Raw genomic sequence first — 27,225 nt, 5'->3', positions numbered from 1 at the left:
TAATTACAACCTATATATATGTGATAGTTTTGGATCATTGGAAGGTGAAAACAGCAATAAAGCTCACACTCTAGTTTACTCTCTTTATTACCTCTCGTCTCTCTCTTCTCTTTACTATTATTATAATAGTTTTTCAACAGCTACTTTATTTATAGTCAGTATTTCTAGTTATCAGTTCTCAAGCTGCCGACGTGGGATCCCATGTTATTAAAAAATAATTTATTAAATAAAATTATTATCTATACGTGAGTCAATGTATTTTTTTTTTTTTTGACCACCTACGAGAGTCAATGTATGCACAAGGGTGAGTATTATTTTCTGTCATATTACTATTTTCATAATATATTTTTCTTGTACAAGCTTCATTTTGTTTTATTATTATTTATTTTAAATGGAGCAATTATATTATAGTGATGGATGACTAATATTAGAAGTATACATTAGTTAGTTACCTTAATATATTTTCCAAATTTTGTTTTAACTGAAATTTATACTATAATAAAATTTACTATATATTTTTAACGTCATATACTTATTATTTTAAACTACAATTATATTAATTATTAAAAACTAGTTCCCGATTAATTCCTGATTACTCCCCCATTTTTCTCCTAGGCGTTAGGCCCAATCTTACCGCCCGATTAGAGCCTAGCGATTTTTAAAACAGGGATTCCAACTAAAAAATCTTAGTATTAACTATTAAATTAGCAAATAAAAAATAGTTGAGAGCACATATACCTAATTTTGTTTAAAGTCAATATTCTACCATCTCCCATTTAATGATCTTCTACTTTTTGCCAATTTTGTTTATATATATAATATTTGAGTTATCTCTAACTTTCTTTCACAACCTTTCCATAATATTTCAGTCAAACATTATATTTCCTTTGTCAGTCAAACATTTCAGTGTGCTTAATGTGTTTCCTTTTCTCTTCTTTACATCAGTGTACTATTTATAATCAAATTAGTGTTTCTAGAATTAAGAACTCATAAAATGTCTACAGGAGTTAGGATGCCTCTTATAATGGTTTTCTTACATCTTTTGTTTTCAGCAACCCTAATTCATTCAGATCAAAATGTTATGCCTCTCAAAACCTTCAAGGTTAGCTTTAAAATATAACTAAATTTTTTTTCGATATACTTAATTAGTTTAACATCATTATATTTTATAGTTTGATATGTTTTATGGACTCTGCTTAACTTCATTTATAATCTTAATCATTGTTTGTTATTAGCAGATAAGTAAAAATGTAACATATGATTGCATTGACATTTATAAGCAGCCTGGACTTGATCATCCCTTGCTCAAAGATCATACAATTCAGGTGCATAAATGTTCAATAATGCATCTCATAAGCACATTTTATTATGATATAAATGATATTGAATTTGAATATATTATTTATTTTTTGAAAAGCTGAAAACATCAGTTTCAGAACCTGAATTGAAGAATCAAACTGGCAACAATAAACCATATAAGAGAAAAATGGGATGTCCAGATGGAACTGTTCCTATATTGAGAAATTCAAAAGAATACATCAACAATACAAAACTTTACACAGAGAAATATTTCCATCCACTTACAGGTGATAGTCCTGGAACACATGTAAGTATAATTTTCTCTTAATTCCTTAGATCTAATAACATTTTACATGCTTATTTCAGATATTAATAGAAATGTTATTGTAACTGACTTTTGGTAGATTGCTGGAGTAAGATCACTTGATGGTCCATATCGTGGTGTAGAAGGTCGGTTTAGTTTACATAACTTAAATATCGGAAGAGATCAAACTTCATATACTCAAATATATATAGGCAGTGGATTGAATAACCAAGTTAATTTTATCCATGCAGGTTGGATGGTAAATCTTATACTTAATTAATTCGTTGTTTTTAAAATCTATTTATAAAACTTTAGATAGTCTTAAAGTATAGTAATTGTTTATAGATAATTCCAAGTCTATTTGGCGACACTAATCATTGGTCATACGGATCTTGGAAGGTGTGAGCAAATGTAATAAATTATTTTGGTTTCTATATATATATATGTTGAACCAGATCAAATAACATAAATATAAAATATTTTATTAATAGGGTAAAGATGGAAAAGATGTTACAATACAGCATGTCCTGGGTTTGTTCAAATATGAGAGGAGGTACCAATAGCACAACCCTTGGACCAACGAGGGGAAGATTTGTTGCATTACTCTATTCATCAGGTATTTATCTATTTTTTAAATACGTCTTCCATTCTTTTTTTTCAATAATTTTTATCTGATTTTTTGTTTCGTTTTTAACATATTATGAAAAAAAATCAATTTGTCTGATATTTCGTAATTCTTGAAATTTTGTATCATTTGTGTTATCAGTTAAATTGTTTCTAGTCTGGTATTCAATGAATTTTCTTAACATTGAAAAATGTTATCTAAAATCTGTAATATCTTTAATTTTTTTTAAAAAAAGTTAGATATGTTATGAAAAAAAGAACCAGTGCAATTTTTAAATTATCTTGTCGTTCCCAATTAGTTGTGGAGGATTTAATTTTGAAATTAATGATCGATGTATTGACTAACCTCCTATGTCTAAAAATTTACCATTTAAATAATCTTTATTAGAACATAGTTTCGTAATCAGTCTTTTCTAATTAAAATTTTAATTTGTTTTCTCTCTCATTCAAAGGATAAACGAACAGGAAATTGGTGGATTACAAAATTGATACCAAAAGTACCTAACATAGATATTGGATATTGGCCAAAAGAGTTATTTGATCTCATCATGGATACTGGTGCAAATATGGTTGGAGTTGGAGGTGTAGTTCAGGCTTCTCGTCAGGGTTCAAGCCCACCTATGGGTAATGGTAAATTTCCGAATGGAGGCAATAGAGATTCAGCATTGTTTGCAGATATTAAAGTCGTGAATTCCAACTATGTACAACGTAGAATTGATTATTTTCCTCTAGAGAAGTTGTTAGATAGTCCAAAATGCTACGGGTTACGAATTGGTAAAGTAAAAATACTTGGTTTCTTTTTCAATTATGGTGGTCCGGGAGGAAACTCTTGTGGAGTTTGACATATACAAATATTACCTCTAAACTTGAAATTTAATAAAAATAAATAATATCCACAATTTGATAAAGTCTAGTTATTTCTTCTTTCTTAAATGTCTTTTAAAGAAAAAAAAAAAAGTAGATGGACTCACATGAAGCAATGATATATACTTCTTCTTTTAGCAAAGATAACACTTTTATTTTTTTTTACAACAATACATCTACTTGCACTTTCATTTTTGTAAACACTACTAATGCATACTCCATAGGCTTTCTTCTACTATTCAAGTTCCTTAAAGCTAAAATAATATACCAACAAAGAAAATAAAAACTATTAAAAAAACAAAAGAAAACAAAATCGTTAAACTTACATCTTATATTCATGTGTGTTGTGTATTTGATTCGACAAGCGAGTTGGTCCAAATCCTCAAGTCAAATCTCTTAATAAACAGCAAAAGTATTACTTTTACTAGAAGGCAGTCTAATAAAGTAATAATCATATTTCTGAATTAGATGAGTATTACAACAAATGGTATTCTGGTAAAACCAAGAAAAATCACATGGTGATATATCAAGAAAAACATGTCAACGGAGAAGAAACCATTTTGCCGCGACACAGCAGTTTCATCGGTGGTGAGTGGTCACAAAAACTTCATGAAGTTGGTTGGATGCTGTGTTGAGCTTAAAGATCCAGTCTTGGTTTATCATGGTGTAAAGAAACATTACAAATTAGACATAAGTGAGCAGACGTGAAAAAGGTGAATGAAGATAGCAGAGGATATGGCCCGCCACTGCTTTAGCTTACCTTTCGTATATAGGTTTTTTGTGTCCTTGGAAAATCTTGTTGGATGAAGATGGCGTTGCTAAGCTGAATGATTTCTCTCTGTGTGTCTCAACTCAATTCCACAAGGAGAAACATTTGTACAGGTCGAAGGAATGCCAATATTTGGTTCCATGGAATCTGAATACCTGAAAACTAGTGTCGTCTCCGAGAAAACGGATGTCTTTGCTGCCCTTCGAATATTTGGATAATTCAATTTGGGCTTTTAAAATTCATGGAAAGAGAGCTGGAATGGAAGAGATTGCAGATCCCAAAGATGCTAGAAGAGATGGGTGATATTTCAGAGGTAGAGCTTTCTCAAATGAAAGCTTTCCTAAAGCTCTCACTGAGAAGCATTGGTCTTAAAGGGGAAGTACCAACGGCTGTTGAAGTGGTCAAAGAACTAAACAAAATCCAAATATTTCTTCAAAACGACTCTTCTTCTCCTTCAGATGTAACTCAATTCTGACTCTCCCTAAGACGTTTCTCCCTAAGACAAAGGTATTTTGCATAGTCAGATATTTCACCAAATGTTGAACTGCTTTCGGTTCTTCAAACTAAATCCAAGAATGTGCTGTAAATTAGTTACTTTCATGTTTGTATGTATTAAGACATTCATTAACAAGCGCCCGGAGCTTTTCTTTTACTTTTGTCACATCTCCCCCTGCTTTGTGTACGTGTGTTTTGGGTTTGATTGATCCCTTTGTTTTCACGTTTCATTAATGTTATCAAGAGATGTTATACATGTGAGTCTATCGATAATATTTATATAGACATATAACTCAAGTCGTATAGCTATTACATATTCTTAAGTTTACCTAGTAGTATGAGAAACCATTGTTTCATTATCTACTGTCTAATACATGTTTACACGTTTATTGAACGGATAATTAATCAAGTTTCTTACACACGCTCTTAAATCTTCGTTTGAAGATGATTTCTTTCATGGCCTTTTTCCTTACATTTTACTAACAAAATTCAAAATCAAATTGACAAACACATGATGGCACATGACAAAAGTGATCAAAACAAGATATGATGCTTCTCAATGTTTTTGTTCTTGGGATGCCATGAAGCCTCTAGTTAACAAAAGATGCTATCAAGTTCGAGGATTTTTGATTTTCATTTGTTGCATAAAAAACACCGACTGAGGATTAAAATTAAAAGTTACCAAATGATGAAAAGATGGCTTACATGAAGATCTGTTGAATTATCATCTCTTATCAGCTGCAGCTACAACAACATAAGCTAACAATCAGACTCCAATCCATAACTCACGTCAAAACACATTTGTCTCTCTCTAAACCTTGTAGATATCATTATCATCATAAATTCCTGATTCAAATCCGTGTGACTTATAAGTTATAACCAAATAGTATAAATCCACAGCTGTAAAGATAGCCTAACATATACATAAATGTATCCTCCTGGGATCATAGGCTTTAAAGACTTCTTGGTTTAAAAGAATTTGTTAATCGTAAATGCGTCGAGGTCTACCTTTGATTGCTATGGGAGAAGAAGTAAAAGTGGAATCATCTTCTCCTGGCAGGTTGTTGCACTTGTGCGCCTCCGGCCTGTCCACCCGTTGGTTCTTCAGCCATGTTTGATGCTTGGGTTACGGCGTTCATCACAACCAGTCCCAGTGGTATCAAATACATCCACTGCGTATCATATGAAATTTACATCAAGACTTGAACTGAAACAAAAGGATCCATCAAAAGATCTTTATTGTATTACTCACATATTTCGCCCAAAATGATCTCTCTGCTGGTGGTTCAACTTCTCCCTCTGCATTCTCACTGCCTAGAATCTCCTCAGTGAATATTGGAGTTCTGCGGAATAGTCAGGTGAAGATAAGCTAGAATATTAGTTATTGGGCTAAGCGCTGCTGCAGTGGAAGCAAAGATATTTATTGATATAACTTTATGAACTGACAAAAAGATTTATGGTATCTAGAACACATGTCGAATATAAATATGCAGCCTCATGCAAAGTTAAGCCATTTGATGCAAAAAAACTACAATAATTGGTCTACCTTGGCGCCTGCTCACTGCTTTTCAGAATTGTGTGTGAATTAAACGACCATTTTGCTGGCTACAGTAAGAAAAATAAAAAGGGAAACATAGATTAGATCACATAGATAATCAAAGTTAGAAGTTGTTACGAAAATGTAACCTTCTTCCATCATAAATATAGGGTTTCAGAATTCAAGTAGACAAGAGATGTAATAGAACCCAAGGTTGGATTCTATCAGAAAATATCACTATTAGGGATGCCTGGAGAAATCAGCAAATCGCCTACTTTGTTTATTAAAGGAAACAGTTAGCTCTAATCAATCCACAACAAAAGACTATCTTTCCATGGAAGGACGCTTACCCTCATATATAGGGCACGAGATTACAACAGGGATTTAGACTATGCGGAAAGTCAATTAGAAACACACAAACAAACTCACAACATTCCTCACTCCAAACCACACCCAAAGTCACACTATTATGTAATGTTTCAATTATCATAAGACCATATTCTCACATATCTTATCTTCTAATGGTATTTCCTCAAGAAAGTGTCTGTAGATCTATCACATATTATAGAACGCAAATAAAGAGTCCACTTCAGTTGAAAATACATAAGCATAATAGGGAAAGAGGGTGCAATACTGTATTCTAGAATATGACTCAAATTATGTTCAATCCCAGAAAGAAGTGGCAAACAAAAAACTAATGACTTTATTATAGTATCTGCATTCATAAATTATCATTACATCAGAATCTAGACCGAAGGCAAGAAGGGATTAGTCTGAGTCCTATTTATCTCAGTTAGATTTTAAAATAAAAAGAGAAGTTGTGATAATAGACTTCACTTACAAGTTTGAACTGTCTAGGATATTGACACGCCCCAGGAGAACCATAACTGACTGCCAAGATGTTGGCACCTTCCTGCAAGCAGAGACAGTATAGCAAGTAAACTAACCGAGCCAATCACAGATATGAACCATATTCATAGTCCCAACTTTCTCTGTAATTCACAGAGTAGCATTTAAGGTGCGAACAAAACTGAGCTCACAAATGTTTATATGAAAAACAAAAAGCATTACCATGTGTATAATGAAATGCTCATCCAAGCCATCCCGTGGTAGACATCTCTGTAACCAGACATATATATTGTTTTAAAACCAAACACATAATCTGACAGAAAAGCGGGAAACAAAAAGAAAACGAAATACAGAACACAGAGACTTAGACAAATCTAAACAAGTCTAGGTTGTCTTTGTAACAACAAATTTAAATTTGTTATAGAGAAGGACTAGTCATTTCATTCGAAACCAATTCTACAAATAACCAATCTCGAAAGAGTAGATTATTACTAGAAAGCTGTAGCCTACTAGGAGTTCAATGAGTGAAACTACATAAACTAATCTTGCAGTCACCGTGGTTACAAAGAGTCTTTTGTAAAAAGTAAAAAAAAAAAAAAAAAAAGGTTGACATTGACTTACAGCTCTCACTGATGCAACCACAAACTCTCTCCCCCGTGGAGAGACCACATTAGATGGAAGCCGAATCCGATAAAAGTCATCTCCTTTCAGCAGATTCTACAAATAGGTTCCAACAAAAAGCATTCCATCTCTCTCTCTCTCTCTCTCTCTCTATTCCAAGAAAATTAGAGAAACAATTGATACAAACAACATTAGAACATTACCTTGAATGCATCTTTCTCTTCAGCAGAAAAATCGTTCCTTGAGAAGCGCAGCTTTGTTAATGTCTGCATCCACACATAATAAAAGTAGTTTTAATTAGTGAATTAAGTAAGGTGTGCTCTCTCTACTCATTATCTTAATCTTAATCTTAATGAAATTATATCTTCAATTTACTTGAAGCGATCTATAGATTAATTCTGAGAATTTGCAGTTTAAACTGAATAAGATTGATCCAAAATCCTAACATCAATAAACCGAATCTGGAACGATGCGATTAAAAAAAAAAAAAAAAAAAAATCAATCACAAGGATACCTTTCCGCCATGGCTCCAGGTTTTGAGGCGAGCGGAGAAAGTACCGGCGGGGGAGAAATCAGAGTCGCCAAAGGCATGTTCGAGAGTAAATTGGACTTTGGAATCCAAATCGGTAGGATCTGAGTACCTTCTCCGGATAGTGGGAGTCTGTTGCTGCTGCTGCGGCGAAGAAGAAGAAGAAGAGGTGTAAAGATCGGTGGAGCGGGGCTTTGCTCCTTCAAGACCAAATTCATCGTCGTCAACGAGGAGCTCGTCTGATTGGAAAGCGATGGATGAAGAGAAGATGAGAAAGGAAAGGAAGAAGACAAGTGTGAGCTTCGCCATTGTTGCGGGGCGATTGAGGTCTTTTGTGTTTGTAGATCAGCAGAGAGGGTCGCGGAGTCAATATATCTCGGACGATCCAATTTTGCAAGTTTTTGAGTCTTAACGAAACAAAATTAATAAATAAATAAATAGAAGAAAACGAAAAATGAAAGCTTTTATCCCAAATACTATTGTACTCAAAAAAAAAAAAAAAAAAAAAATGTTTTATTTAAGTAATAAATTGTGTAATGAATTTTGTAATAATATGGTGATCCAGATACTATTGTACTCAAACTAAACTGGAACTCAAGCCGTGTCTTCATCATCAACAATCGATTGGAAAGAAGGTAGTGCCTCATCTTCACCAATTAATCCATTCTCCTTCTCTACAGATTTCAAAAAAAAAAAAAAAAAAAAAACAAGTTAATACACGGTCTAAGATTGTGAGATTGAAAACTTATGAAATACATTTGCTTATCATTTTCATATGCTTCAAAACCTTTGAACCAATTGCGACGGCATATTAATGCTTGAACATTTTTTGGGAGGAAACAACTTCTATACTTGTTCAAAACTTTAGTTCCAATGCTAAATGAGGATTCAGAGATTACTGTTGTGATAGGAATTGTAATGACCCGTATCACGGAATACGTACCGGACACGGGAAACGTGTACGAAAGACGTGGAGATATCTCTGAAAGACAAAGAAAAGAAAATCTCCGAGAATGACCCAAGTAACTGTGCATAAAGTTACCAAGTCGCGGAACGGTCCAAGACCAAAGAACGAACGTGAACCGTTGGGATATCCGGTTCATTGGATGACAAATGATCAAGGACGATGGTGAAAGGACCAAAGTAAGGAAAAAGAAAGTAATGGCCGTGGTAAAATGGCGAGAAGGACGTAAAACAGACCATGAGAACGGAATGGCCATGTACCGATCAATTGAAAAATGTACCACGGGACCAAGGATGGGACGGTCATGGTATGTGACAAGTACGCACGAGACGTACAAGTCGAATGGAGGAAAGTAGACAGACCCGAACAAGGACACTGTACGTGAGGTACAAGTGGGTCAGAAACACCACGTATCGTCAGATTAAGCCTCCTTTGCCAGCGAGTGAGATGCACGCGCGAGTGGGGGAGAGTACATGCAAAAATGTGACACTTGTCACTTTATTTTTGCCACTTGCCAAGCCAAGAAGTTGACCAAAGGGGCTATAAATACACTCCTTGCCTTCTCATTTTTGACCAAAACCTCTCAAACAACAAAACTCTGCCCAAATTTCCTTTCAACTCTTTTGGAGAGAAAATCTTTTGATTTCGAGATAAAAGGAGGAAGGTGAGGAGATCTCGTCGGTGGGAGAAGAGCTTGGATCAAGGGGAGGTGCTGTCAGATCGGCGTGGTGTGGTGAAGTTACAGTCGGCCAAAGGGCTTTAAAACTAAGGTGATGTGAGCCAAAATAGGGGTGAGGCGATAGCTGGTCTAAAGGACCTCTCTAACTAACTTAGATAGGATGCAGATGAATGATGGATCGAAGTTCGCCACACAAAGTTGCAGAATGACTTTGTGATAAGAACACAAATCAATATCTAAGTGAATCACACACAAAGATAAAGATTCAACTTGTTTTCTAAAGGAATCACACACAATAGAAAAGACAAGTAAAACAAAAGTCAAAGCTTCAAAGTGAGAAAAGTCTCCCTTTTATTTTTCCAAAAAAATTATATCTTTACAATAAAGGGAAACATGAACTTATATAGGCTCAATTTACAAATCAATAACCGAAATATAAAATAAATCAAATTAATTACATAAATAAATCAAGAATAAATTTGAGAGATTTTATCAATCATCATTGATGGAGATTGGTTCTTTGTATGTAGACACTTTCTTAATGTAGTCATGAATTGATTGTCTTCTAGAAACTTCTTTTTAATTTGATCTTGATTTTCCTTGAATCAATTCTTGATGAGTTGATATTTCTAGGATAACATTACTCTCTCCTTCTTGAAAAGGTTTTGTCCTCAAAACTAAAACCAAAGTTTGCATTTTTTTTATTGAAAAATATAATGAAAACAAAGATTTTTTTTTTCAAATAAAACTGAAATTCAACAAATCAAAACAATGATATTTTGTATTTTTTTATACGAATTAAATAAAATATATATATATATATATATATATATTGTTTTTTTCCAAATAAAACTGAAATTCATCAAATAAAAAAGAATATTTTTTTAAAACGATTTAAATGAAACAAAACTGATTTACAATTCCAAAATTCCAGAAATTAGTTCGCGGGCGTTACAATTCTCCCCCTCTACCAAAGGATTTGTCCTCAAATCTGAACACACAGCCACTCATCCACAAAACTCATCAAACCACTGCCGCAACGGTTTGTACCATCCAACCATCTGGTCTGCCGCAACCATGACCCCACTGGTCCACACAATCCTGACCCCTCCGGGCAACAAAGCCCTGCCCCCGCTGGTCAATCCATACCATACTCTCCCAATCATCACCACTCTGGTCCCCCCGACCAGCATACACCTGACCCTCCCGGTCAACACACAGATATCCCGAGATTGAACCCCCATCAACCCCGAGATCCGCATTTGATCTCAACGGGACACCTGAGATTGAACCCCCATCAATCTCAAAAATCCACATCCGGTTACCATGCTTATCCCCACGTCCTTGACACTTTTGCCACCAACTCATCTGCTCTTAGGCCGCAACCTTCAAACCATACCGATCAAACTCTCTTAGACCCCCGTCTTTGAGCCATACCGTCTTACCCTTGGGTCGTCACCCTCAAGATCTCGGTACCAGGAGAACCCCCATCTCCCTGCCACCCTCAGGACCGCAGTCCTTTGAGCTATCGGTATCTAGGGAATCCCCCGTCCCCTCAGGAGAACCCCCATCTCCTCATGAGTTGTTCAGGACCCCCCCGTCCCAATAGCAAATGGTCATAACATCTATAAACATTTCTCCAACCGGGACCACCCCCCGTGATCCGCGTAGAACATCTCAATGTCCTACCAACACCATATTCTCTCCAAGAATATTACCACCGCCATGACCACCCCCAGGCCTCACTACTAACATCACAAACACTTTGGTGTTTACAAACACCCTTTCCACTGATAGTTTTTCCGCTTGCCAATTATCCACAGCAAATCATCAATACGAGCGTAATAAAACAAACAAGTACCATACGTTCGCATATTCTAATTTACCGCATTAAATGCTTTGCAAGCCGCAACTCCAACATTTCATATCCCCTTTCCAAAAATAGACAAGTCCTAACTATTCATAGAACTTTCTATTTTTAGAAACTTTCCATTTATAGAACTCCCGAGCGATTTCCTTTTTCACAAGATCCACAATTTCAAAAACCAAATAACTCCACTTTATTAAAACCTCAAGTGCAATAAGCGTTTACAACTCCAAATGAAAAATACTTAGCTGAAATAAAAAGAAAGAGAAGTCAAACTAAACTCCGGGTTGAGCACCCGGTCCTCCCTTCGGTTGTGCCGCACCCTCCATCATCTGCCTTCACTTAGGACATAAAGGCCTGATGTGCCCCTCCTCCCCACAATGGTAACAAGTTCGACGATATTCCTGTGGATCACCTTTCTTGGGACAGTCTGCCAACCTGTTCTTCTTGCTTCCACATCCGAAGCACCCTCACCCACCATGTTGCATACCTGACATGTCTTCTCGCTTCCTCTTATGTCTTTGCTCCGACTTGTTACTCTTGCTTGAATTGTTCTGCTCCAAAGTCTCCTCTGTCTGAACCGCTGGACTGACCACCACTACATGTGACCTCAAGTCATCCTCTATCTCCACTATGGCAACTTGTCCTGTGGGAAGGTTGATAAAGGGTGAAGACCAGGGTTCGAGGAACGCCTGGCGCACCAATAACCTATTGTGGATTTGGATAAGTAGTTCCATTTACCACGGTGAGGGGTTAGGATCGATGCCCTGCAGGGCTAGCTTTGGGCCTATAGGGGCAAGCTAGCAGTGAGGCTAGTGGGGTCCACGGGACGGGTTGTTACAATCTAGAGGATTGCATGTAGTCAAGAGGGATTCAAGGGGGTTTAAGCATTCTTGGGGGAGAATGACTTTTTCCACTACAGGAAATAAGGGTATTAATAGCAGTATATAAAAGCGTTTTTGATGATACTGCTATAGTTGAGTTTCGAGAAATTTTTCATAGCTTTTCTAAAAAGACAAACGCCACGATATGATGACCGCGAAATATTTCTAATTGGCTCCTAAATTTTAGTTTTACAATAGCATAGATGAAAATAAAACCGTTATCATAGAGTAACCGGGAAGGTGAAAATTTCATTGCCTCTAAAATGTTTCTAAATAGTTTTAAAAAATAATAATAAAAAAAAGATAAATAAGATCGATTAGGTTAATTTAGTTTGGCTCTCTTTCCTCTTCTCTTCTCTTTCTTTCTTCTTCTTCTCTGAGTATATCGGCGATGGAGACGAGAAGCCGGTGATTATTATGGTCAATCTTGAAAGAGATCGAGTGCTTTTGACTCCCATGGCTGATTCCGACGACAAAGACGATGATTTTTCTTAAATCGAAGCCACGAGGTCTAGTTTTCTTTTCACCTGATTTAGAATCTTGTTATATGACTCCTCATTTCAAGAGATGTGAAATTAAAAGTAGAACTGGACTGATATTAAGCTCTTAGTTCCTTTCAAGATTTATTCTTCAGAGATTTGGCCAATTTTGTTTTCCCTTAGTTATAATCTTGGAACTTGTTTTACCTTAAAGGTTTTTAAACCAATTGGTGGGTGAAAATTATTTTTAAAAAATCTCATGCAAGTGTGAAATGCCTTGCATGATTGATTTTGGGGGTTTTGAGAATTTTCTAAGGGTGAGAAAATATTTTAAAAATCACTTGCAAGTGTGAAATGCCTTGCATGTTGATTTTGGATTTTTTCTCGGTCATGTGGATCGATGGAAAAATTAGTAAGAATTTTTCTTACTTAAAATTTGGTTAATTGGGGGTGTGTCATGCATATTAAAAGTTTTATTTAATTTTTGCATGATTTTTGTCAGAGGCTAAACCCATATACTTGATAGGAGATCAGTGTAGATGAGGGGAAATTATTTTGGTGAGTACATACGAGAATTTCCGGGATGGAAAGAGCCGTATGAGGACCCAAAATTTAAAAGGATAAGTTTAACCTCTAAGTTGTAATGGGTGGTTTTTGGTGAGGCCATGCGAGAATCTCCGGGAGGAAAGAGCCCCATATGTACCCAAAACCAAAGAAATATAACCTCATGGTGTTGATGGAAAATCAGGCCATTGGAGTGTTTTTTTTTTTTATGTCATGCGAGAATCTCCAGGACGGAAAGAGCCGCATGCATGTGAGAAATTTGAGGTAAAGATGCATGCAAAAATTGTATAAAATTAAAGAATTAACTTGAGGTTAAAAATTTGGGGTTGGGAGCATATAGGATGCATGCATGATTAGAATTTTCTTAAGTTGCATGATTGTTTTCTTGCTACTTAAGCTTTGTGTGTGGTGATTGATTGTTGCTTCCGTGTGACGCTTGCATGTTTGCGTGTGGTGTGGTTGTACTTAATTCGTGGAGTCTTGAGTCCTAGAGTTAAGCGTTGTCCTAGCTAGTTCGCGAGTTAAACGTCTTGGTTCGTAGCTAGTGGTCGATCTCTGTTCCTGATATGGGTTGTGAATGTCCGGTGAGCTAATCCAGAGGGATCTCATGGCATGACAGATTAGTTGTCTAGCTAGCTACTAGCCCGAACCGCATGACAATGCGGCATTGTATACTCGGTTGTTTACTTGGGGGTAAGAACGCGGAGGATTTGGGTGTGTCTGGTTGGTTACCTTTGTGGAATCAACGCGGAAGAATGTTGGGATGGAATAGAGGATCGATGGGCCCTTGGTTGTGGTGGTTTCTCTAGGATGTGATTTACCTAGGTTTGGTGGTGGTTCCTTAGGTTGATAGTTATATCCCTAGGTTGAGAACTAGTTATGTTGGTCACGGCGTGGAGGCCTGACTGTGTGAAGACTAGGGTGGTCAAGTTATCTTGATGCACCACTAGCATATTCCACCTTGGCAGTGATTGCTGGTGATGTGTCGTGGAGGCCAAGTTAGAATCAAGGTATAGACGAGTCGTGTCTGGTTTATTCTTTGCTTGATTGTGTTTCTTTGTTGTTTGCCTGCTTGTTCGCGCTTCCGCATTGCGTGCTTTGATTGTGGGGTTGTTGGGGTAGTTGGATGGGTTGTGATAGCATGTTAGAGGGGAATAGCATGTTAGAGGGTTGTCCAATTCACTAAGTAATCTTGGATTACTCACCCTTCTCCACAATTGTTTTTCTTGCAGGGAACTAAGTGGGTAGACTTAAGGCTTAGGACCGGATATAATATTTTTGTGTTGTGTTGCAAAATCTGTGATTTCTTTGCTCGATTGTTTTCGCATTCAATTTGGATCCAACTGCTTTTATTCCGTGTTTTGTTGAATTGTAAACATTATATAATATAATAAATCAAATTATTTTCTTATATATATTCGGACAAGTGAAGCTGGTACGGTCTGGTCCGGGCCAGCACAACGCCGCGTACGTACTGAGGGTTGAAAAGCCTAAGGGATGTACATAGCGGGTAGACAGCTGTCAGTGGACTGGCCGGGGAACCTAATTCGTTGGTGGAACCTTAGCTGGATCGCGACAGTTCATCTCTTGTGGCGACCTCCGGGCCGGTCCGCGGTTAGTCCAGCCGTGTGGACGGTTTGGGGACGGTACAAGAATACTAAGAAGATCACAAGCCATGGAAGCCAATTCTCCATAGCGAGGAGAGTTATCTTTCTAATACTTTAGAATATCTAAACTCTCAAAATTCTTCATGTCTATTGTCGGTTCATCAAGATACATTTGTGAGGACATCTTTCCACTAGCAACAACAGTCTCTTTTCGAAAGGCTAAGAAATCCAGCATAAGAAACAGTAAGAATTAAGAAACTGAAACTTTAAAACTAAAACTGCATTTGCTATAAAACCTGCAGTTTTTTATACCTAAACCTGCAGTTTTTTTAAAAACGTGCAGTTTTTTATAAAACCTGCAGTTTTTTTATAAAACCAGAACTTGAAATACCAAAACTAGAATTTATAAAAACAGAGACTGAAACTAGAATTGTTAAAACCAAACCAGCACCTGTAGTTTTTTATAAAACCAGAACTTGAAAAACCAAAACCTTCATTTTTTAAAAAACTAGAATTTATAAAAATAGAGACTGAAACTAGAATTGTTCAAAACAAATTAGAACCTGCAGTTTTTTATAAAAACAGAACCTGAAATAGAGACTGAATACTTGTTCAAAACCAGAACCTGCAGTCTTTTATAAAAACGGAACCTGAATGTAGTCAAACAGAGAATTTAGGAGTGCTTACATCGTAATTGCTGAAGGTTCCTCTTTGTCCTTCATTGTCATCTTTGTGGAGATTTGTTTCACGTGTTGCTGGAGATTGTGATGCAAAAACTGGCTTGTTCTCATATGATTCAAACAAAGTAGTTAGTTTACTTTTCAAGTGTTCAATCTTCTGATGACAAGAAATTTTATCACGTTTACCAAAAAAAAAGTTTGCAAGTGTTAGTTTCAACCTTGGATCAAGCATTGTAGTCATTGCAAATATATCACTTACGTCTTCCCAGTACTTATCAAACTTCTCCTTCATGGGTACAATCATGGGTCTAATAACTTCATCTTCACTAAACTCATTCACTGTCAACCAGTTATTGATCTTCAAAACTTGCATGAAGTACAAGTTGGAAGTTGGATATGTGGAACCTGAAATAAGAGTAGTAACCTGATCAAACGGCTCCAACAAATCACACAGACTATTGAGTCGTTTCCATTCATCTTCTGTAGGAAAAAACTTGTAGTTTTTCCCATAGAGATTAGCAAATGCAGCTCTATACTTGAGAGTCGTATCAAGCATTTTGTATGTTGAGTGATGTGTGTAGAATTCCACTCCAAATCTTTTGCCTGAAAAGACTACACAACGACTAAAAGTGCACAGTTAATCAGTGTAGTATTTTAGGATCGATCCCACAGAAAGTAATAGCTAACACGAATTGAATTAAAAGACAAAGAACTATGGCTAAGACTAAATAAGAGATTGGGGTTTTGGTTTTCCTATTATCTATTGTAAATAAAGAAAGCGTAAATAAAAGCGGTTTAAAACTATAAGACTAAGGCGTTGGGCGTTTTGGGAGTCATCTCAGGGTTTTCATGGTTCTAAGCAATATTAAGTGTAAGATCTAACAGGTAAATACTAATTTCGGTCTAGGTTTTCAACTACGAAACACTAAAGAACTAACAAGCTATTCTCATAGAATGAAAGTCTAAAGTCTTCATACTTCGTTACTCAACTTTCACAGGCAACTACGCATGTCAAACAGCTAGTAAAACAAGTTCGATACATTCACCAAACTCCGCAACTCAACTTACGCAGGTTACAACGCGAGATTTTGGTATAACACTAGTTCGGAGAAGTAGGATAATGCGGTTAGCGCTCCTGTTCTCTAGATCCGCACTTGGTGATCAATCCAAGCACATGCATTAAGATAAAGATGTCCCAAAAGAACTCTAATATAGAACCGAAAATAAGAGCTAACAACCTAATTGAAGTGAACCATGAATTCCCCTTGAATCACCCTATAAAACCCAACAAAGTACACTACTCGCTCATGATGCAAAGAAACAACATTGATATTATAAAGTGTAGCATCAAAAACGAATCAATAACAAAAAGGGGTTCAAAGGAAACTTCTCTATTTGTCACAAAAGTAACTTGATCCCAAAAGCAATGAAAGTATGAAAAAACTAGAAAGAGTAGAAAGAGAGAACGGTGGCTTGGATGAAGAACTTAGAGGCACCAAGGAAGCACACTTGAAACCCTAGGTCTTTAAGAGTATTTATAGGGTTTTGTCTTGAATTAAGGTTTGTAAGGGTAGAAACGTCTTTTCTTCTTGAGTGCAGGACAAGGGGCGGCGAAAGAGGCTTCTGGACCATGGAGGAGTCTTGGACTGGGCCGTGGTGATGGTTGCTGGTCCGACTTTCAATAAAAGCCCATCGGCTGGTTGCTTCTCCTTACATTGGTTTGTAACACGTCTCAGTAAATTGGGTATATCTTCCGGATTATTGAATGGATTGACTTTACTCTACTTTGAGGAAAAAGATGACTCTTTCAGCTTTCCGTAGACACCAAGAACGTTAAAATTTGAGTTCGGGAAGGTCTTCAAACGTTGCTCGTACTGTAAAGCTCTGAATCTGTCCTAAAACGTATTTTCCTTGTATTTTGGTACTTTTCGCTATAAAACCTGTAAAATCTTCTTGAAACCTAAATACTTGATTATAGACCTTTTATACCTGAAATCTCATCAAACTAGTTCTGAATGCATATGAAAACTATAGCTAAAATGAGTAAATAATGATGTTATCATTGAGTTCCATCTTGGTTTTCACATCCAACAGCAAACCAGCCTTATGCTTTATACCAAGATTCCACACATTTTGCAAATAGTATCTCCCGGTGTTCTAATCTTTGAGCATACTTGATACTCTCTCTGATTTTTTCCAACGAATTACCAATCACTGCCAGACCATCTTGAACAATGAGAGTAAGAACATGTGCTGCACATCTCACAAGAAAATGCTCTCCTCCACACAACAAATCGTATCGCAACACAAGCTGATTTTTCACCATCTTTTGCATTGTATCGTTGTTAGTAGCAATGTCTAAAGTAAGTGAGAACACTTTTTTTTTTCAATCCCCCATTCCTTCAGTTTCTCAAGAATCTTCATAGCTAAGTGTGTATCTGTATGTGGAGGCGGTACAGCACAAAATGCTGAATTTTGTTGTTAAGCTTCCAATTCTTGTCAATGTAATGTGCTGTTAAACACATATATCCCTCCTGAGTGATTGCAGACCATAAATAAGAAGTGAGACTGATCCTTCGAGGAAGATTAGCTAATTCTCGCTTGAAATTTTCTGCTTCATTTTCATAAAACTTGTAAACATAGGCTGCCGCTGTGTTTCGGCTGATAAATTTCACATACTCAACATAAGCAAATGGGAGATCATGATGAATGATACATTTTGCTATCATTTCCTGAAAAACCATATGATCTATCTTCCTAGCTTGTAACCTTGCTTCTGAATTAATCACATTTTGACTAATATCACCATTTCTAGGCTTAAGTTTACACCCTTTAAAATAACGTCTGTATGAATTTGTACCATTTTTGTGTGGATTATAAGCAAAATTTGACTTACAATGCTTGCACATTGCTCTTTCTTCAGTTTTTCCCTTGCGATCCTTCTTAGTAATCACTGTAAAGTCAGCCCACACATTTGAATACTGTCTTTTTTTTTTCTTTGGTGGTGAATCTCCATTGTCACCATCATCACCATCGTCATCACCATCGTCATCATCATCGTTGATCTCAATGGTTGATCTTTTACTAGGCTTAGATGTTTCAGCTCCATCAGTCTGCCTTCTCTTCTTCTGTTTTGGTGACTTTCCTTTGTCGCCATCATCACCATCATCATCATCCTCATCATCATCGATTTCAATTTCATTGGATGAACTTTTACTAGGTTTCGATGTTTTAGCTCCATTAGACTGTTTTCTCTTCCTCTGTAATGGTGAGTTTTCTTTGTTAACATAATCATTGTCGTTGATCTCAATTCCTCTTACGTTTTCAGCATTTGCATAATCAACAATTCTCTATGATTCCACATCCAACGATCTAAGATTTCAAGAATCACATGACTCCTAAAACAAAACACAAAGTATTACTTTTAAGTTTCAACAAGGTTGAATGTTAAATCATCTAGACACTATATTAGTAAGTATTAAGTAGTAGCCTAGTAGGCTAGTAGCTTACCATTGCAGATTTCTGGATCTCAATACCTGAAGTTGTGATAGTTGATTGATGATATGAGAATCTGAGTTGTGAAACTAGGAATACGCTGAATCTCTGTCTCGATGAAGTCGAGACTCGAGAGTCTTTGTCTTTCCTTCTAATTCAAATATTTAGCTAGGGTTTTAGACTTTTAGTTTTTATGTTACGATTTCGTTATGATAGTTGATGGATTACAAAAACTCTCTTAGAGATAGAACCTTTCCCTAAACCCGCTAACCCGCAATGGACAAACCTGCTCAATTCGTGTTCCGCATGGACCGTGCCCGCTATGCCCACAGTTTTGTGGACAAAATTAATCTGGTCCAAGCCCGCCCCGTAACAGTACTAATCGGGCCATGTCCGCGGGCTCTAAGCCCTTTTGACAGCTCTATATGTAATGAGAAGAGTAATAGAGAGGAATTTAAATGCGTTTTCTTGCAATCTTAATAATGTATATTTCATATGAACGAATTTATAGATAAAAATTGAGACAAATATTACTGTGAGTTATAATGACAATTGGGCTCCATTTTTATTGTTATATGTAAAGTCTTGACTTTTGCAATACTCTCCCTTGGAGTCCATTGTCATTTGTCATTTTGATGTGTTTTGTTGCTTTGTTAAAAACCTTTCTAGGAAACTTGTTGAGAAAAACCATAGTAAGGTAAAAGAGTACAATCACACCTGCTCCCCCTCGAATGACTTAGTGTAACTCTCTAGAGATCTCATTGATGACGCATCCCAATGTTATGGACATGTTTTTTAAATATTATAGTAGGCAATAACTTTGTGAAAAGATCTGCTGCATTATCAGATGACCAAACATATCTTACATCAATTACCTTATTCTTCTCAAGCTCTCGGGTATATGAGAAGTACTTTGGAGGGATGTGTTTAGTTCTATCGCTTTTGATATATCCTTCTTTCGTGTGAGCAAGACATGCGCAATTATCTTCATATAAGAAAGTTGGCTCTATATTTACGTTGATCCCACTACTTGACATAATGTGTTGACTTATTGACCTACGCCATACACACTCTTTAATTTCCTCATGGAGTGTGATGGTTTCAACATGATTTGAGGAAGTAGCTACTAAACTCTGTTTTTGAGAGCGCCAAGATATGCCGGTGCCTCCAGGAGTACAAACATATTCAGTTTGTGACTGAGCTTTGTGTGGATTTCATAAATATCCTGCATCTGCAAAACCCACCATTTGAACCTTTGAGTCTTTAGGATAAACTAATCCTAAATTAATAGTCCCTTGAAGGTAACGAAAGGCATGTTTTATCCCATTCTAATGTCTTTGTGTAGGGGATGAGCTGAACCTTGCCAAAAGGTTAAGTGCAAATGATATATCAGGCCGAGTGCAATTTTTAAGGTACATTAGTGCTTCGATTCCACTTATATATGGTACTTCAGGACCAAGTTTCTCCTCATTTTCTTCAGGACCGTCGTCCCACGTTATGTTGGGTTACATCTTTCTTTATCTCCTAATCACTATTCGACAGACGAAACAATATTGATGCGTAGAGTTCTATTGAGAAAGTTTGTGGAAAATTAGCTACTACGAACTTGATGCGTAAAGTTCTATTGAGAAAGGTTGATCCTTTGGTGACCTTTCCGTTGGTCATTCAGACAAAACGATGTCAACATGCGTATTTGTTGGTGCGGGATTTAGCACCCCCGACATACCGAACTAAACCAGAAAGACAATTTGGTTGTTTAACTGGGAATCCGGTTAGGTACTCAGTTAGGTCATTTAAGCCCACTTCGGATAGAAGATGCCCAGCCTCGAGGGTTAAGAACCGAATTCCACTTCACCCGACGGCCGATCTAAGAGATAGAGTAACTTTCCTTATTTCAGTTCGTCTGATAAGGAAAGTTAATATATTATGCGATTTATGAATATGTAGAAAGGGGGAAAGACTTCTCCATTGTAAAGCATCGATCATTGAATACAATTATTGAGTTCCCTTCTTGTTCTTAGCAATAGAAACCCTAGCTCTTAAAAGATCAATTCCTTTTCTTCTAACAATAAAAGCTTAGATTGATTTTCTAGAGGGTTTACTTTACTGAATTAGTTTTCCCCCATAAACAAATTGGCGCCGTCTGTGGGGACAGCAAATCGTCTCTAAAAGTTACTCTCTAAGAAAGACAATCTTATCCAAAAAAAGTTCTCTGAAAAGTCCACGATAATGTTTTCACTCATCACCGAAGTCACCGGCGCAAACCGTACCACCTCCAACACACCCGATGTCACGGGCATCGCACCTGCTCAAGACAACGTTGCAACACAGAGCGATGTATCAATCAGGCCGGCTACCGCCGTGTATGTTCGCCGCCCCGTCACCGAATCGAGGAACCTGACTGATGTCTCCTCCGAACTCCCACCTGAGGCAAGATCTGAAGGGGAAACCAGCCAGGAAGCAGGGCAAACTCGCGAAGAGACAACCAACCACGAGACGGAGCTCTCCGATGAACAACCAGGCGAGGAAGATGCACGCGCCACGGAGCAGCGGCTCCGCGCACAAAACGGGAACCCCCCCTGTTCGCACCACGACAGCGGTCCAAAATCCGCAAGTCGTCTCCATGGAAGATTTCAAGATCCTGTTCGGCACCATGACGAAAGAGATCTACCAGATGATCTCTGAAACTAACCGCAGGGTCGACGCCGTTATAACTGAGACAACCCCATCGCAAATCTCTGCTGGACAGTCGCCCATACTCGGCACTGATGGTCTCACTCGTCGTCTCGACTTTTCGGACGTCCAATACGAGCGGAGGAATCCTCCCCCTCAGACGACATCGAGTATTCGACCAACAAACCCAAATTCACGTATGCACAAGAATTCGGCCGCCATGGTCACCCGCTTCACGAACGCGGGGTCTTGCCTCGAAATCGAAGAAATCTAGATGCATATCAGCGGTATGAACACGCTTCTTCATCGGGTCGTTAGCACGGCTCCAGAAATCGACAGGATTGTCGAAGTGACCCTGCAATCCCCTTTTACTCAACGGATCTTGCGGGCGCCATCCCAACCTACCTGGGCGACAAAGACCCCGTCCAATTCATGACGTCCTTCATGGCAACCATGACAAAGGCACGATTCACCGAAAAACAGAGGGATGTTGGTTGTTGTCAGCTATTCGTCGATAGCCTCTCTGGCCCTGTCTTGGTGTGGTTCACAAGGCTCGAACCGAGTTCAATCGATAACTTCGACCAGTTGTCTACGACTTTTTTTAAGCATTATCGAATTCTCATCGAACGAGGCGTGACAAGCTCAGACCTTTGGGAGATGACCCATGAACCCGACGAATCCATCGGCACCTTCCTGAGCAGATTCAAGGAAAAACTAACGCGCGTCACCGTCCCAGAGGATGCCGCAATGGCAGCCTTCAAAAAGGGGTTGATTCCCGGGCCGCCACTACGAAAGGATCTTAACATACGTGAGCCCAAGGACCTCGACGACGCACTACATCGAGCATCCAGATTCGCGCTCGACGAAGATGACGACGCCCAGTTAGCCGCAAAAATAATCGGGCAACCGTCGCATCCCCCTAAGGCTAAAAGTCGGGACGAGCACCACGAACCTCGCAAGCATCACGACCCCCAAGATCGAAAAGGGTGTCGTTCACGCGGTCTCCGAAGTGGAGGACCAAAACAAACAGCCATCCGACCCAAAGGAGCTGTACTGCGATTTCCACATGATTGTCGGCCAGTCTACGCACGAATGCGTCCATCTGAAAAATTTCTTGTACGGAAAGTATCTTTCCGGCAAAGTCGAAGCCACCTTTCAGCCGAAGAGTATTCGTGGAGGCAGAGGTCGCCGAGGGGGATGGCGTGGTGGATGATCTAACGGCGGCCGTGGCGCCGGAGGAGGACGAGGCTACAACGGTCCGGCCAACGGAGTTCAACAGCCGGCTAACCAAGTACGGGCGAACCATCAAGAGGAGATGCTCCAGGCGGACGAGCTGCCTAGCCCACCCAAGTGACAGAGAGGGCAAAATCCCGAGCGGGCCAATTCTCCTGTCCGAGGACGAATAACCATGATACTAGGCCCACCAGAGGACTGCGCCGACTCCGACCGCGCACTAAAGAAGAGGGCGCGTCAAGTTTGCAGCCTTCAGGCAGCCCCAAGCGAACCTCCACTCTGCTGGGACCCCATATCGTTTACTTCGGAAGACGCCAAGGGAATCCAACACCCCCATTCAGACCCTTTAGTCATCGAAGTCTCCACGGGCGATTTTGACGTCGAACGAGTTTTGGTCAACACGGGGACTACCGTCAATGTAATATGCTGGCAAACGCTAGAAAAAATGGGTGTCACGCCGGAACAACTGAAACCCGAATCTCGAACATTAACGGGCTATGATGGGGTCGCCAAACTTTCGATGGGCGACGTAAAGCTGCAGGTGCGAGCCGGCGGATTTTCCCGGAAGACCAAGTTCGCAGTCATCGACGCGCCTCCAGTCTACAAGGCCATTTTGGGAGTACCATGGATATACGCGATGCAGGCCGTACCATCGACCTATCACCTCTGCCTCAAGTTCCCAACCACCACGGGAATCTGCACACTTTATGGTGACAAGAGGGTAGCTCGAACTTGCTCTGTTATCGAGAAGAAGCAGAGGAAGACTGAAGACGCGTAGCAACTACAGAGCGGGGACCATCTTACCGATCCCCATAAGCCGGAGAGAGATCTCCTCAAGTCTCCGGAGTGTCGAATCTTACAGGTGAACATCGATCCCTCCAACCCCTCACGAACTATTGGCATCGGTGCCGAACTGGAGGAGCACATAAAGTCAAAGCTGATCGCTTTTCTGCAATCTCGGTCTTCCACATTCGCCTCGTCAACGAAGGACATGATCGGGATAGACGCCGATGTTATCTGCCACAAGCTCAACGTCGATCCCACATTCAGACCAGTAAGGCAGAAACGACGACGCCTGAGTCCAGATCGGGCTAGAGTAGTTCAGGACGAGGTCGAGCGGCTGCTCAAAGCTGACCAGATAATGGAGGTCCAGTACCCTGACAGGCTGGCCAATCGAGTAGTGGTCAAAAAGAAGAACGGTAAATGGAGGGTATGCGTGGATTTCACCGATCTCAACAAAGCTTGCCCCAAGGATAGCTTTCCTTTGGAACATATAGACCGTCTCGTCGAAGCCACGGCTGGAAACCAACTGCTCTCATTCATGGATGCCTTCTCAGGTTACAACCAGATCGCCATGAGTTTAACTGACCGCGAAAAATGGCTTTCATTACGGATATGGGGACCTATTGTTATAAGGTCATGCCGTTCGGACTAAAGAACGCTGGAGCAACCTACCAACGGCTGGTAAACATGATGTGCGCTAGTTTGATCGCAGAGCAGCACATCGAGCATCTCGCTGAGTGTTTCGATATCTTGGATTATTTTCAGATGAAACTGAATCCAACGAAGTGTACATTCGGAGTCACTTCAGGCAAATTCGTGGGGTATATCTTCACTGAGCGGGGGATAGAGGCAAACCCTAAACAAATTGAAGCCATATTGGGACTGCCGTCGCCGACCAACAAGCGAGAAGTGCAACGCCTGACCGGCCGCATTGCAGCTTAAAATCGCTTCATCGCTCGATCAACAGATAAATGCCTCCCTTTCTACCAACTTCTCTGCGGAAATAAGGATTTTCACTGGGACGAGGATTGCGAGGCCGCCTTCCTGCAATTGAAGGAGTACTTGACTTGCCACCCAATATTAGTCAAACCAGAAGACAGCGAAACACTGTACCTCTACGTCTCGGTCTCCAGTTCGGCTGTCAGCGGCGTGTTGGTTCGAAACGACCGCAGGGATCAAAAACCTATCTTCTATACGAGTAAAGCACTCAACGACGCGGAGTCACGATACCTCACGCTGGAGAAGCTCGCACTCGCAGTAATCATCGCCGCGCGGAAGCTCTGACCCTATTTCCAGGCATATTCCGTCGTCGTGTTAACCGAACAGCCACTCCGAACTATCCTCCATAGCCCCCTCCAATCCGGACGTATGGCAAAATGGGCAGTCGAGTTAAGTGAGTATGACATCGAATACCGCTCCCGTCCAAGCTTGAAGTCGCAAGTCCTGGCCGACTTCATCACCGAGCTATCTCCTGACCTCGACAACTCCAATCCTAGGGAAGAGCATTGGACAATGTTTGTCGATGGTTCGTCGACGAATGAAGGATCCAGAGTGGGACTCATTCTCCAGTCCCCCACCGATGAAGTTCTCGAGCAAGCATTAAAACTCAACTTCAGAGCATCAAATAACGAAACGGAGTACGAGGCCGTCCTTGCGGGACTTCGGTTAGCACGAGGACTCGGAGTGACACATTTGCAAGTCTTCTGTGATTCCCAGCTCGTAGTCAGCTAATTCAGTGGAGAGTTCGACGCCAAAAATAAGCGAATGGGGACGTATCGGCAGTTGGTCCGAGCACTGTCCGGGGAATTCACGTCTTATTCTCTTACGAAGGTCCCACGGAACGAAAAACGCGTCAGCCGACGCCCTCGCAGCCCTGGCAAACAGCTCCGACCCTGATTTACGGTGCACCATCCCGATCGAATGCATCGACGCTCCCAGCATCGACCCCGACAATCAGATAGCAGTAATCAACGACGACTCAGTTCTGATGGAGGTCAATGAACCAGTAGAGGATCTGACGGACGTCACGAAGCCTCCGGACGACTGGCAAATTGAGATCAAACTCTATATCTCCGACGGCGTCGTCCCACCAGACAGATGGGCAGCCCGACGCTTAAAGGCTCGAAGTGCCAAATACATCCTCTTGGACGGGGAATTATTCCGCCGAAGCGCGTCCGGAGTTTTCCTTACCTGCATCACTCAGGACGAGGTCGAAAGAATCATGATGGAGATGCACGAAGGCGAAGGTGGCAACCATTCTGGCGGACGCGCACTCGCCCTAAAATAAAAAAGGATGGACACTATTGGCCGACCATGATGACCGACTGCGAAGCCTTCGCGGCAAAGTGCGAAGCCTGTCGGCGCCACGGACCAATGCGGCACATCCCGCCGGAATTGCTAAACACCGTGACAGCTCCATATCCTTTCATGCGCTGGGCCATGGACGCTATAGATGCTGACCGATTTTTTCACCAAGTGGGTGGAAGCAGAGTCCTTCACAAGGATCCAATCCTTGGATGTAATCAATTTCATATGGAAGAACATCATATGTCGGCACGGACTTCCATAAGAGATTGCCACTGATAACGGCACACAATTCACCTCGATGATCACCAGACGTTTCCTAACGAAGTGGCAAATCCACCTCAGCACTTCGACTCCCCGATACCCGCATAGAAATGGACAAGCTGAGGCCACTAATAAGTCGATCGTCGACGGACTAAAAAAGAGACTTGGTCGAAGAAAGGGGGCGTGGGCAGACCACCTGGATGGCGTATTGTGGTCCTATCGAACAACCCCGCGGCGGAGTACGGGACAATCCCCTTTCTCCCTTGCATATGGTCTCGAGGCACTCGCTCCTGCCGAAGCAGGAGTCCCGACACTCCGACGTACCATGATGGTCGACAATCCCGAACTTAACAACAGGATGCTGGTTGACCACAACGATCTTGCCGAAGAGCTGCGGGATCAAGCCCTAGTCCGAGTACAACACTACCAAGATGCAGCGGCTCGGTATTATAACAAGACTGTTCGTCAGCGGCGTTTCAACGAAGGCGATCTGGTTCTACGGGAAGTTTTCGAGAACACCAAAGAAGTCAATGCCGGTAAACTCGGCGCTCGGTGGGAAGGTCCATACCTCGTATCCAAGGCAGTTCGCCCAGGCGTCTACGAACTTGTAACCATGGCCGGAAAACGGATCAAAAACTCGTGGAACGCAACCCACTTGAAGCGTTATTACTGCTAAGTCGTCTTCACGACCCTAACTAGGAGTTTTCCGGGAATCCGAACTCCATTCATCTTTCTTTTGTAATACGAACTACGGTTGGCTTGATCCCCGTTTCGGGGTACGTAGGCAATTCCTTGTCTTTTTCAAGATTAAGTGAATGCAGCTAAGATATTAATAAAGTCTTTGTTTCGAATACACTT

The 27,225-nt window shown here is 40.0% G+C and overlaps 2 protein-coding genes and 2 pseudogenes across 9 annotated transcripts; 3 read left to right on the top strand and 1 right to left on the bottom strand.

Annotated features, from left to right (window-relative positions):
• Window positions 1-939: 939 nt before the first annotated feature.
• Window positions 940-3,135, top strand: LOC104773322 (protein neprosin-like; annotated as a pseudogene). The gene is made up of 7 exons (XR_015585448.1): window positions 940-1,102; window positions 1,239-1,325; window positions 1,418-1,606; window positions 1,704-1,862; window positions 1,949-2,002; window positions 2,095-2,219; window positions 2,680-3,135. The product of XR_015585448.1 is annotated as a protein neprosin-like (transcript).
• Window positions 3,136-3,614: 479 nt separating this feature from the next.
• On the top strand, window positions 3,615-4,435 carry LOC147925474 (putative inactive receptor-like protein kinase At1g65250 pseudogene; annotated as a pseudogene).
• A 394-nt stretch (window positions 4,436-4,829) lies between these two features.
• On the bottom strand, window positions 4,830-8,598 carry LOC104773323 (uncharacterized). 7 transcript variants are annotated; one of them, XR_015584306.1, is made up of 10 exons: window positions 7,877-8,394; window positions 7,566-7,628; window positions 7,363-7,458; window positions 6,964-7,011; window positions 6,734-6,805; window positions 5,902-5,960; window positions 5,608-5,698; window positions 5,364-5,527; window positions 5,061-5,201; window positions 4,830-4,945 (listed from the first exon to the last, which is right to left on the bottom strand). XR_015584306.1 is itself a non-coding variant. In XM_010497904.3 (9 exons), the coding sequence occupies exons 1-8, from the start codon at window positions 8,198-8,200 to the stop codon at window positions 5,399-5,401; spliced, it is 882 nt and encodes a 293-aa protein (XP_010496206.2). In that variant the 5' UTR covers window positions 8,201-8,414; the 3' UTR covers window positions 4,979-5,201; window positions 5,364-5,398. The 7 variants fall into 7 exon arrangements, 4 of the variants coding, with proteins under 4 accessions (XP_010496206.2, XP_010496205.2, XP_010496207.2 ...); XR_765066.3 differs by having other exon boundaries at window positions 5,061-5,099; XR_765067.3 differs by having other exon boundaries at window positions 5,061-5,093.
• Window positions 8,599-23,191: 14,593 nt separating this feature from the next.
• Window positions 23,192-23,794, top strand: LOC147925473 (uncharacterized). Its single transcript, XM_087492635.1, has one exon. The coding sequence runs from the start codon at window positions 23,192-23,194 to the stop codon at window positions 23,792-23,794; it is 603 nt and encodes a 200-aa protein (XP_087348761.1).
• The last annotated feature ends 3,431 nt before the right edge of the window (window positions 23,795-27,225 follow it).

Source organism: Camelina sativa, chromosome 16 (assembly GCF_030686135.1).
Source record: "Camelina sativa cultivar CO46 ecotype springtype chromosome 16, ASM3068613v1".
Classification (NCBI taxonomy): domain Eukaryota; kingdom Viridiplantae; phylum Streptophyta; class Magnoliopsida; order Brassicales; family Brassicaceae; genus Camelina; species Camelina sativa.
This window is presented reverse-complemented; position numbering and strand designations above follow the sequence as displayed.